The sequence below is a fragment of the Haliotis cracherodii genome, unplaced genomic scaffold (genome assembly GCF_022045235.1).
Source record: "Haliotis cracherodii isolate W230 unplaced genomic scaffold, xgHalCrac1.p SCAF_9, whole genome shotgun sequence".
Lineage (NCBI taxonomy): Eukaryota > Metazoa > Mollusca > Gastropoda > Lepetellida > Haliotidae > Haliotis > Haliotis cracherodii.
Window position 1 is genome coordinate 26945143 of NW_027266343.1, and position 13452 is coordinate 26958594.

Sequence of the window (13452 nt, forward strand, 5' to 3'; positions counted from 1 at the left end):
ATTGTCCTGACAAATGTATAATCGTGTACAATCCTAACACCTATCACACACAATTGTCCTGACAACCGTCTCATGGTGTACAATTTTAACACCTATCACACACAATTGTCCTGACAACCGTCTCATCGTGTACAATCCTGACACCTAGCACACACACAATTGTCCTTACAACTGTCTATCCATGTACAATACTAACACCGTTCACACATAATTGTCCTGACAACCGTTTTATCGTGTACAATCCTAACACCTATCACACACAATTGTCCTAACACCCGTCTCATCGTGTACGATCCTAACACCTATCACACACACAATTGTCCTGACAACTGTCTATCCATGTACAATCCTTACACCTATGACACACAATTGTCCTGACAACCGTCTCATCGTGTACAATCCTAACACCTATCACATACAATTGTTCTGACAGCCGTCTCATCGTGTACAATCCTGACTCCTATCACACATAATTGTCCGGACAACCGTCTGATCGTGTACAATCCTGACACCTATCACACACACAATAGTCCTGACAACTGTCTATCCATGTACAATCCTAACACCTATCACACACAATTGTCCTGACAGCGTCTCTTCGAGTATAATCTTGACACCTATCACACACACAATTGTCCTGACAACCGTCTCATCGTGTAAAATTCTAACACCTATCACACACAATTGTCCTGACAACCGTCTTATCGAGTACAATCCTAACACCTATCACACACAATTGTCCTAACAGCGTCTCTTCGAGTATAATCTTGACACCTATCACACTCACAATTGTCCTGACAACCGTCTCATCGTGTACAATCTTGAAACCTATCACACACACAATTGTCCTGACAACTGTCTATCCATGTACAACCCTAACACCTATAATACATAATTGTCCATACAAATGTATAATCGTGTACAATCCTAACACCTATCACACACAATTGTCCTGACAACCGTCTCATCGTTTACAATCCTGACACCTATCACCCAAAATTGTCTTGACAACCGTATGATCGTGTACAATCCTAACACCTATCACACACAATTATTGTGACAACCGTCTTGTCGTGTACAATCCTAACACCTATCACACACAATTGTCCTCACAACTGTCTCAATGTGTTCAATCCTGACACCTATCACACACAATTGTCCTGACAACCGTCTTATCGAGTACAATCCTAACACCTATCACACACAATTGTCCTGACAACCGTCTCATCGTGTTCAATCCTGACACCTATCACACACACAATTGTCCTGACAACTGTCTATCCATGTACAATCCTAATACCTATAATACATAATTGTCCTGACAAATGTATAATCGTGTACAATCCTGACACCTATCACCCAAAATTGTCTTGACAACCGTATGATCGTGTACAATCCTAACATCTATCACACACAATTGTTGTGACAACCGTCTTGTCGTGTACAATCCTAACACCTATCACACACAATTGTCCTCACAACTGTCTCAATGTGTTCAATCCTGACACCTATCACACACAATTGTCCTGACAACCGTCTTATCGAGTACAATCCTAACACCTATCACACACAATTGTCCTGACAACCGTCTCATCGTGTACAATCCTGAAACCTATCACACACACAATTGTCCTGACAAATGTCTATCCATGTACAATCCTAAGACCTATCAGACACAATTGTCCTGACAACCGTCTTATCGTGTACAATCCTAACACCTATCACACATAATTGTCCTGACAACCGTCTCATCGTGTTCAATCCTGACACCTATCACACACACAATTGTCCTGACAACTGTCTATCCATGTACAATCCTAATACCTATAATACATAATTGTCCTGACAAATGTATAATCGTTTACAATCCTAACAACTATCACACACAATTGTCCTGACAACCGTCTCATGGTGTACAATTTAAACACCTATCACTCACAATTGTCCTGACAACCGTCTCATCGTGTACAATCCTAACACCTATCACACACAATTGTCATCACAGCCGTCTTATCGTGTACAATCCTGACACCTAGCACACACACAATTGTCCTGACAACTGTCTATCCATGTACAATCCTAACACCGTTGACACGTAATTGTCCTGACAACCGTTTTATCGTGTACAATCCTAACACCTATCACACACAATTGTCCTGACAACTGTCTCAATGTGTTTAATCCTGACACCTATCACACACAATTGTCCTGACAACTGTCTCAACGTGTTCAATCCTAACACCTATCACACACAATTGTCCTGACAACCGTCTCATCGTGTACAATCCTGAAACCTATCACACACACAATTGTCCTGACAAATGTCTATCCATGTACAATCCAAAGACCTATCAGACTCAATTGTCCTGACAACCGTCTTATCGTGTACAATCCTAACACCTATCACACATAATTGTCCTGACAACCGTCTCATCGTTTACAATCCTGACACCTATCACACACACAATTGTCCTGACAGCTGTCTATCCATGTACAATCCTAATACCTATAATACATAATTGTCCTGACAAATGTATAATCGTGTACAATCCTAACACCTATCACACACAATTGTCCTGACAACCGTCTCATGGTGTACAATTTTAACACCTATCACACACAATTGTCCTGACAACCGTCTCATCGTGTACAATCCTGACACCTAGCACACACACAATTGTCCTTACAACTGTCTATCCATGTACAATACTAACACCGTTCACACATAATTGTCCTGACAACCGTTTTATCGTGTACAATCCTAACACCTATCACACACAATTGTCCTAACACCCGTCTCATCGTGTACGATCCTAACACCTATCACACACACAATTGTCCTGACAACTGTCTATCCATGTACAATCCTTACACCTATGACACACAATTGTCCTGACAACCGTCTCATCGTGTACAATCCTAACACCTATCACATACAATTGTTCTGACAGCCGTCTCATCGTGTACAATCCTGACTCCTATCACACATAATTGTCCGGACAACCGTCTGATCGTGTACAATCCTGACACCTATCACACACACAATAGTCCTGACAACTGTCTATCCATGTACAATCCTAACACCTATCACACACAATTGTCCTGACAGCGTCTCTTCGAGTATAATCTTGACACCTATCACACACACAATTGTCCTGACAACCGTCTCATCGTGTAAAATTCTAACACCTATCACACACAATTGTCCTGACAACCGTCTTATCGAGTACAATCCTAACACCTATCACACACAATTGTCCTAACAGCGTCTCTTCGAGTATAATCTTGACACCTATCACACACACAATTGTCCTGACAACCGTCTCATCGTGTAAAATTCTAACGCCTATCACTTACAATTGTCCTGACAAACGTCTCATCGTGTACAATCCTTATACCAATACCTATATAAAAGGCAGCAGACCAGCAAATACCCATAGTACTATCTAAAGAGAATACATTGTAGGTTTTTTTTCCAGTTATCAATATGTTTGTGAACATGGATTGTTAACTTTGCATTTCTGTGACTTTACTCATGTTCATACACCTCGGAGTTGTGTAGAAAATGAATGGACAAAAACAAAACCAATATACAACAATTCAATATACAAAGCATGTTTTATTAAACTTTGACATTTCATATACAACAATCCCATGTAAATATACAACAACAGTACTTTCCTCACAAATATTTTCATCATATAGACACCATTTCCCTAACGACTTTAGCAATATCATCAGCTTCAACTGAGCCACTGTGGTGGATCGCAGTTCAGTCAGGTCAAGACAGTCAGGTGTCTCGGTACTAATACAATAAATAAATGTATACTACAACTGTGTATTGCGTTACTGCACTGTGTCTCCAAGGTATCAATAAAGCTCCTGATTTCAGTTCACGGAAGCCACCGACGAGGGACGTCATGCAGGGTTTAAACAGATTAACAGTTTGTTACTTGCACCCATCATAAACTGAGAATAATTTCCTACAGTTTGGTGACCATCCCTTTGCTCTCTTGTAACCATCTTGTAAGTGTCGGTGTGCAGCACGAGGGCCTGAGTCAAGGTTTATTCTGGTCATATCAGTTTTTAATTGCGTAAAATCTCCATCAAACTGGAGATTGGCCCTGGCGTTACTTAACGTCCAGCACTTCCGTCACGTGAACTGACGGGATTTAGGATCAGGTATGTAGACTTCATACCGCGCTGTGTAGAGAGCGGAGAGATGAGATTGAGGGGTATGGGTGGGGGTAGCACAGGGGATTCAGGGAGGAGGAGAGCGGGGGTGAGCCGCTATGTAGACTGTCCGCCCTACTCCCTGAGAAGTTACTGTCATGATAGAGCACTGGGACGCGCACCATCCGGTGAGAGGCACGCTGGGATATATTAGCTGCTTCCATTTCCGCTGCCAGTTGCCGTTTCCACTTATTCCGCCTATTCTGGAACCATATTTTCACCTGGGTTTCAGTTAAATGTAGCGATGCGGCTAGGCCGGCACGCTCTGAGCTTGAGAGGTAACGTTTCATGTCAAATGTTGACTCCAACTGAAAAACCTGGCTGCGAGAAAAAACAGTCCTAGTTTTCTTCTTCCTCTGTTTTCGTTTTTCATCGTCTTCGCTGTTTTGACATTCACCTTCTTTCATTGGCCTCTCTTCGTCGTCGTCTTCAGAATCATCATCTTTCAATGTCCTTCCCGGGGAAGGCGGGCCATCTGATGGACACCCCTCGCTACTCTTCCTGAGGGGCAGTGGTTTCATACCAGTGGGGGAAGGCAAAGGAGAGCGACATCTTGGGGAAGCTGCTCTTAGTTTAGCTGCGGCACTGGCTGCAAATTGAATTTATGAAATAAAATGCATTCTTGAAGATTCTATCGTTCAAACTGTATCACTGAACATTATAAAAATATAGATGTAGCAATATTATATATACTGCATTATTACGAACCGTATAGCGAAACACAGCCGTTCCTGGCGTAGTAAGAATTTAACTAAAGTTATCTTTGGAGGGCTTCAGCTTTCAGCTTCATTGTCTCGCTATCATGACCACTAGAACGTTTATACGACAAGTATTTCATTGTCGATAAATGTTGGCAATAGACATCTAACAGTCCCTATTTGGAAATGATTAATTTTGTGTGGAATATCATCCACAATCTCTTGTATTATTAAATACTGGCAACATACAGAAATAATCAATCTTATTGAGAAAGATCATTAATACAAAATTCCCGGTCTGCTCAAAGAATCGGATGAACTTAACACCAGAGACACTGACTCCTGATCAGAATCACAAATAATTTCAATATTATAATTTATTGCCCATGTATTCACATTCATCATTAATAAATCATAACGAAGCACTATGTAGAAACACGAAATGAGAAATAAACACGTGTGTCATGGTATGTTCCATCTGAAATGGAAATGAAACCGAAACGAGTTCGATACTGTGATCCGAATTGTATCCTGTATAGATGTTAGATCCTATGTCACCACTTACAGTGTGCTATATCACACTCTGTATTGTATTTACACACAACCACGCATTCACTCAGCTTTATTTTGGATAAAATAACATTTACATGTGTGGCAAAATACATGAAGACAATTTGAAAAGCAAAAATTACGATTTAATTTTCATGAGTTATACCGCAGCATTTGTTTCATAAATCATACTTCAGTCTGTTGTGTAAAGTCTATTTTAAATAATCGCAACAGTGCAAAATTGTTTCAGCCTATTCAGTTATTAATATATAAACCCAAGACAAATTATGCGTTTGATATGTGAAAGTACAAACAAAGAATGTTAAAATATATAGATAACTTATATTTATAGGTTTATTCTTTCGGAAAATACACATTAAAGTGTAACTTTTATTCAATATATCAAAGTCGCACAATAATGTGTTATTTTATTTTAAATTTGCATTCAAGACAGGAATCCAGTGAACAATCGATTCCAACCCTACCTCAAACCTAAATGAGTCACGGAAAAGACTTCTAAGAGTGAAACTCGTTAAATCTATTTCAGATCGATCCAATGCATCACATGAGATCTAGAATCCTTTTTAGAAATTTTATTTAATTGGCCAAATTTCTCAGTTCAATTTTTCAATGATTATTGAGTCTTTACTCTCTCTTTTTAATTGGGGGATAACTCTTTTATAAGATTCTTGCTTTTTCCCATTTCTCATTTTAAGACAGCATGCTCGTCAAGACAGTGAATTAGAAGTTGATATTTATTACGCACAGGAACATTTAGTGTGAGAAAGGTATTGATGTCCCCATCTCAATAGTTTACAAAACTATTTACCAGACTATTCCACACAATCAAGTTTTTTCTATATTGAGGAAATATAATATTAGTTATAGTGAATATTGAAATTAAATTATCTTGATTTCACACTGAAACTAATCAGCAGAAAGACTAGCGATAAGCAACTGCAGCGAAATGTTTCAACAAAGGTAGTATTTGGGAAAGAAAGTCAATGTTTCTGTTAAGGATTACATAATTTCATAACCACGTAATATATATTCCTAGCATCATAAGCTTGATGTCAATGAATTATTAATAATCACGGGAACAAGTGGTCAACCGCAAAATACCTCATTATTCCACACGAAACACAAACTAAAATCAGTCAGAAAGGATTTTTTGTATTGCTGATAAATTATTAGAATAATGATATTGTTTATTAGATATCAATTATTTATTTGCACATAGTTCAATAAAAACAGGTAAAGCTACGTAAACAGTGTGTAACATTATTTGTTTAATTCATCAGTTCCAGTTTGAAGAGTATTGCAGGAACTTCAAGAAAGGCAACGTATCTAACATTTATCAAAACTTGATATAATGCCACTTTTAAATATTCCATGAGTGCACGTCGATATTTTGAAAGGGATATTTTTGTATAAGATAACAAATATTTTTGCATTTATTTCAATATTCTCTGTTATAAACATAAAATGTTATATTGCCATACAAATCTTTTTCACTGACTTTTAGAATATTACTGATAAATGTTGAATATGACTTCCGATAAATATTTGCATAAAAAATAATGTCTCCATGAGAACACTTGTTTTAAACATCTGTCTGTTTGTCATTTCATGCTTGATTCTGTTTGCTTTGTGGTTGCATATTTGATTATCTGGTGATGGCCGCAAGCTTGAAGTCCCCTTTTACTATTATTCGGCATTTTCTTTGTAAAACTGCTTCAGAACGACAAGGCACTCAAACAGCCTATGAATTCCTTTTATATTGTGTACGTTCGTTTGGCCTACCAGAACGGATGACCCAGGTGTTCGTTTTGAAGTTAATATTTCGCAAAGAAACTGGCATCAAGAAAACTTTGAATGATTTACCGTGACAAGTATATTGACTTTTTAAGACTAGACGCTGTGTAGTCACACGCCAATTGACAACATCTACAAATCACGTTAAACGTGGGACTAAATTCACTATGATATAACCACAAACATGCATTTAATTATTCATGGCTGAATGATTGCTAAGCATCGTTACTCTGGTGACAATAAGAATATTATAGATAAACAGTTGATACAATTGAATCAAAGCGTACAAATTTAAAGCCAAATTAATAAATTGTGGGGATATTTCTATATCAGTTCAGTTTAAACTGTTTTAAATGTTATTGTCAAGAAACCGATCATGATCATTTAAATAAGCTGTAACTTGAAAAATATTTATCAAATACAAACACATTTAGTTGGGACGCTGAAAATAATATTTTTAAAGTTAATATCATTGGCAATGTATATATTATCATTCGATTAACTTATCATAAGTTTTAACTCTTATATTAGGAAAGGTTGACATGTTTAAATGATAATTCATTTCATAAACATTGTATAAGTATGTTGCATGTCAAAACAATAGGTTTACATGCACATCTTACTGACAAAATATAAGGAAGATATTCATAACAATGCGGCTAGTTTTGATATCAGTTTGACAAACCTGTGTAGTTTATGCAATATGAAGCGACGTGGGATTCTTAATACGCCCTTATTTATTTATTTATTTATTTATTTATTTATTTATTTATTTATTTATTTATTTATTTATTTATCTATCTATTTATTTACTTATGAGGATAAGAAGACAAAAATGATATTGTTTGATGTATCAGACCCTTTACAAATACTACCACGAGATGGCGTTTGTCTAAAATAGATTATTTGATATTGAAGTTATTAAGTTTAAGTGACGACGTCCCTTACACGAACCGGATAGAAATACGCATGTTAAAAACCTTCTCATCATAGAAATTATTTGTTAAAATTCTTTTTATATTCAGTCAATCTGTTATTCGTATTTAGAGACATGCTGTAAAATAACGTGATTTTTTTTTCTAGGAACACAACGGCATGTATTTAGACGTGTACATTATTCTAATATCGTGTTTAAATGATACAAAAGATCTGACTTATTTGCTTGAAATACGTACCATTGACATCTGCTTGTGAATGGACGAATGAGGAATACCACGGGTACCAGAAGTTGAAGGAACTTGCACGTGCAGTGAGGGCGGCGTCTGAGTAAGCTTGGTATTTGGCATAAATATCGGATATACTAGAAATCACAGCATCCTTTGTTTCTTTGGTTTTGTCTTCTGCTTCTAATGACTTGTCCTCCTTTTTGTCGGTATCATTCCCGAGGATACTGCTGATAGAGAAGGACGACTTGGGCGTGACAGACACGGGACTTTTCGGCCTTGCTTGCTCCTCGGACATGTTTAAAAGTTTTCTTGTTTCACACTTAGAATTCCAAGAAGGCTTCCCTGACTCCAAGAGAACGTTCAATGAAATAATATCATTGAAAAAAAATATTTCAAATGTAGTCTGGTTATATTATTGTCGCCTGCTTAATGTCGATCGTTCCGTTTCCCAGAGGACAAACAACTGGCAATAAAGGCAGTAGAGAGGATAAATATGTACTGGTCAGTACCCTCTAAACTCACGTCCTTTCTTTCAAAGGGGTGACACAAACTAATGGAGAGCCACGTGAAATTCGAGAGTGTGCTCGCTGCAGGATGAAAGGTGTGTATCTAAATCAACATGAGCGCACGTTAGTGGTTTCGTCAATGGCTGACTTCATCTACCATTTGCGGTGATAATCACAAAATAATAAGTGTCCCTGGATTAAACGAGTGACAACTTCAAGCAAAATCACTGATTGGCCAAACACAAAAGCTAATCGGATTAATGAAAGAGGAATCCTCCAGTACACCACGCCTCTCCAATCATCGACGATCGTGTATGCGATAGAAGCGGGGATCTCATTGGTCGGCTCAAATAGGGACAATTAGAATAACACGGAGGAGCCAAGGTTTCCAATATGGCGGTGTCTAACAATGAAGTTAAACGTCAAGATTCGCTTCAGTGAAGAAAACAGTATGTGATCCCCGTCAACAATAGCAGTTTTCTTTAGCAGATAAACTCAAGAGTGGTAGAAGATTAGCCAGATAGGCATCGCGGATTGGTTATGCTGCCCGACCCGGGTAGTTGAGATCAATTAGAGTACCAGGAATAAGGACGTCATGTTTGCAAGTTCAACTTGATGAGACAGAGGGAAATTTGCCTGTCTGTCCCTATATCACTTTCCGCTTGACTTAACCCACTTTCCCTTGTGAAAAGCCCGCATTAGTAAATGCGACACACCGTGTAATGTGCCTAAATGACACGCGCTCATATTTGTTCATAAACTCACAGGAAACGCGAGAAAAGAGCATTGTACAAACTACATAAAGCGGAAGGCAATGTTCAGTTATGTTGCGGCGTGAAGCTGTTTTTATCAGTTGCTATCAAGTTTGATTTGATTGAAATTACATTATTGGGAAATCTGTACTCTGCCACTCGCGTATACATGGATATCAGGTTTGATTGGGGTTTATGACATAAGTTATTACACATAGATATGATTAAAAAAAAATAAAACTTTGTTTCATAAACAAAACTATTGTATCAGTCAACCTTACCCAAGCTTTTACCATTCTTAACTTTGTACAACATGCTGTGATTTTAAAACGTGTTAATATTGTTTTTGTTAACATGTAATTAACATTGTGAAGTGAGAAATGCATAACTACTGCATATTGCATTATATTGAGCTTTTGGCTTGTGTTCCCGTCAATATACTAATCACACATTGTTATTTTACAATTCCCTGTCAGTTATTTCTACACGCATTTCCTGGCAAGCAAGCAATTATTGACGTGTTAATATATGTGTATAATCTTCATTGTAAACGGGTCAATTAGGATGGGCTTATCATAACACTGATTGGAACTTATCTATGTAATTCTGGACCTTGTCCTCTTTCCTCCGTCGGCCACAGGGGGAGGGGGTGTCTAGACCCCGGGGGTGCGGCTGTGACACGGGATTTATAGACGACGGTTACGGAGACAAGCATACAATAGTTTGACGGTTTGTTTACTCTCCACTGAGACGCACAAAAAAGCCATGTCCTTACACGCTCGGCCATTGTCGCACACCCAGTAGTGGTACCACACTATTTGTTCATTTCACAATAGCTGTAATAACCCCAATTTACTTCTGCGATAATATTTTTACAGGTATGTGTCTCATAAATCAACTACCTGCATAGTGTATATTCACACACGACGTCATTCTGTATCATCCGAGACAAAAGTATGTACATTTTATGATGATGACATCAGATTATAACAGTTATGTGTTTATGCGAATATTATGTTGACATCCAAGATACTTTGTGTATTCTATCAATTACAACCGCATCAAGTAAGTGTGGACATATATATGAATAATGCTTTGTTTGATGTTTAACGCCACATTCAGCAGTATTCGAGCTATTCCAGCTATATGACGGCCGTCTGCAAATGATAGAATCTGGACCAGACAATCCAGTGACTGACATCTTAGATCATCGATCGATGGGATACGATGACATGCATCAACCAAGTCAGCGAGCCTGACCACCCGGTCCCGTTGGTCGCCTCTTACGACAAGCATGAGATGTTGAAGACAAATTCCAACCCTGAATCTTCAATGGATATGTATGACGTAATCACAATGCTGACTATAACGTATTAGTAGGAGTATATTTTTTATTAAATATACATTAAAAAATAAACATGATATACAGTGCGTCAAGGCATTGTTTTGCTTACGAGACCCTAAAATTCTACACGTTTAGCATGAATTAGAATAGTAACTTAAAACAGCTTTAATAAGAAATATTACCCAAGATGTTTATTTGGAATTGATTGTATTCAAATCACTGGCAACAATATATACATGTATGTGTGAATTTAAATGTGTCTGTAGATAATGTGAAACTAATTGTTGAAATCATTATTTACACTGTAGCAAAATCAATATTTTCTGTCTGTGGCTACAGCCAGGGAGCGACATGAGATTAATGTTCATAACAGCTGGAAGGATACGTATAATGAGGCAAAACTTGTTGAGGCGTCAATTGCTCGTGGGTAATATCGAGGAGACTCAATCGGAGAAAATATCTTTCATATACATAATTGTTTGCATTGTGACTTTCAGCCATGCATTTTAAGTGTAACTCAAAATACAGTTTACACGTTAATATGCATTATTTCAGATGAACAAATATGTACCAATCAGTGACATGCACATGTTTTAAAAATGATTTAATATGAATCCACCAAGTTAAACTGATCAGTTGAGTATATCAAACCATTGTAACTGAGGCATCTGAAACAGGTACAAAGGCAATTATAAGTAGATCCTTAAAAAGTGCTTCTTTGGCGTTCATATATTTTACATATACATTTTACTTTCTTAATCAAATAATTGAATACAACCCTAAACATCTACAATAAAAAGATATTTTTTATCCATTTTACGTGTTCACATTGTGGATATGGCACTTTTTAAGGTCAATTAATTGGTCATGTTGTGTGTAACAGCAACAATATGATCTTGTTTATTTGAAACTAAACTTGCTGAATCTCTTTATCTTGGTAGCGAACCCCACGGATTTGTTACAATCCAAATATTTCAAATTAAAGGAATAATAGTTATTCGTAATGCCTGTTTTCTTTTTATTTACATTTTTAGTTTTTCTTAAATCATAAATATATCAATATGTTTGTGAAGGGCAAGGATATGCTGTGATAGCTGTGTTTGTGGCACCAATGCAAGGTAAGGCAAGTCATTGAGGTCATTGAAAAGTAATTTGTGGACAAGATGAAAAACATTTTTGAGTTTTGAAAAATATGCGTGGAGGAATTTCTTTTGTAATTTCTCCAATAGATTTTGCTTGAAGTTGCGAAGAGAGAGTAGACTGTGCTATCCGGCTGATGAATACACAGTTTATGAAATGTAATAGCGGTTTTTTTTTATTATTTAATTCAATGGTTGAACATACTTTATATGCTGTTATGATTGGCTTTTCTCTATTTATTATTCACCGTTTCAAATGAGTGTTTTGTTAGTGGTAGCAACTTGTTCCTAAGTCATTTAAGCATTTAATCAAAAACATCTATATAAAGTCAGTTATCAAATATTTGAATACAATATTATTTTATGAAGGCTTTTCTTCAACGTTTAATTTGCTATAACGGGTTAGGGCACGTAAGTGTGGTATTTAATAAAGTAATGACAGGTATGTACTAGAAAGATGCAGTTCGTATGACGAGTACATCCCAAACTCCTACTGGATACTGTAGTGACAGTTACAGATGTCAGATTTACAACATAGTTTTCATATAGAGGTTGTTTGGTCTCTGTTCGTGTTAGTAAGTGTTGGAAACTGAGAAACAGGGTAATGTAGAGGTTATTTTTGTCTTACTCATATTACAGAAACACATATCCATGGAATCTTTATGTCGTAGTGATTGATGAAACTCTCTGTATAAACGCAAATGTGTAGGCGATTTATGTGTTGTATTTTCAACCAGTGTTTTTCAAGTGTTACACTTTAACAGGTATTAATGAAAAAGTGGATTACGTTTTTTTTTAAAAAGAAATCATTATCCATTATTTAAAATGTTTCTAATTGTAGAGTTTCAGAAACAATTATTAACAGTTCAACCTTTTTTAACCTATTTCGTAAATATGCATATCGTGTTTAAAGCCAAATTCATTATTAAATCGAACACCAGTGTATTTTCATATTCCCCTTCACTTTAATGTACTGATGATTGAAGTTTCAGAAACAATTACTTCTCTTTCATTATTAATTCGTACAAACAACATTGAACTCGTTTGCACTACTACATGAAACAACTATGCGTATTTTTCAAAAATACATTATCCTGCCTCACATGTATCACGCCTACCAATGATGATAGGCTTCGACTGATAAGCGACTTTTCAATTTAAACTGTCTGGGCATATAAGGATGTGACGATGTCACTGCGAGGAGACATCGCTGTATCGTGTCTGTGACACTACTCCCAAAACATACATC

The 13452-nt window shown here is 36.9% G+C and overlaps 1 protein-coding gene across 1 annotated transcript; it reads right to left on the reverse strand.

Moving 5' to 3' along the window:
• Positions 1-4193: 4193 nt before the first annotated feature.
• On the reverse strand, positions 4194-8756 carry LOC139453240 (homeobox protein HMX3-like). The gene is made up of 2 exons (XM_071234865.1): positions 8471-8756; positions 4194-4822 (listed from the first exon to the last, which is right to left on the reverse strand). Exons 1-2 carry the CDS (start codon positions 8754-8756, stop codon positions 4194-4196), a joined length of 915 nt encoding a protein of 304 aa, XP_071090966.1.
• Between the last annotated feature and the right edge of the window lie 4696 nt (positions 8757-13452).

What these genes read in the sequence shown, in the direction of transcription:
- LOC139453240 (XM_071234865.1), bottom strand. Translation starts at nt 8,756, where the DNA reads ATGTCCGAGGAGCAAGCAAGGCCGAAAAGTCCCGTGTCTGTCACGCCC. An exon ending in TTCACAAGCAGATGTCAATG is followed by an intron (nt 4,823 to 8,470) that starts GTACGTATTTCA and finishes TTCAATTTGCAG; the next exon opens with CCAGTGCCGCAGCTAAACTA.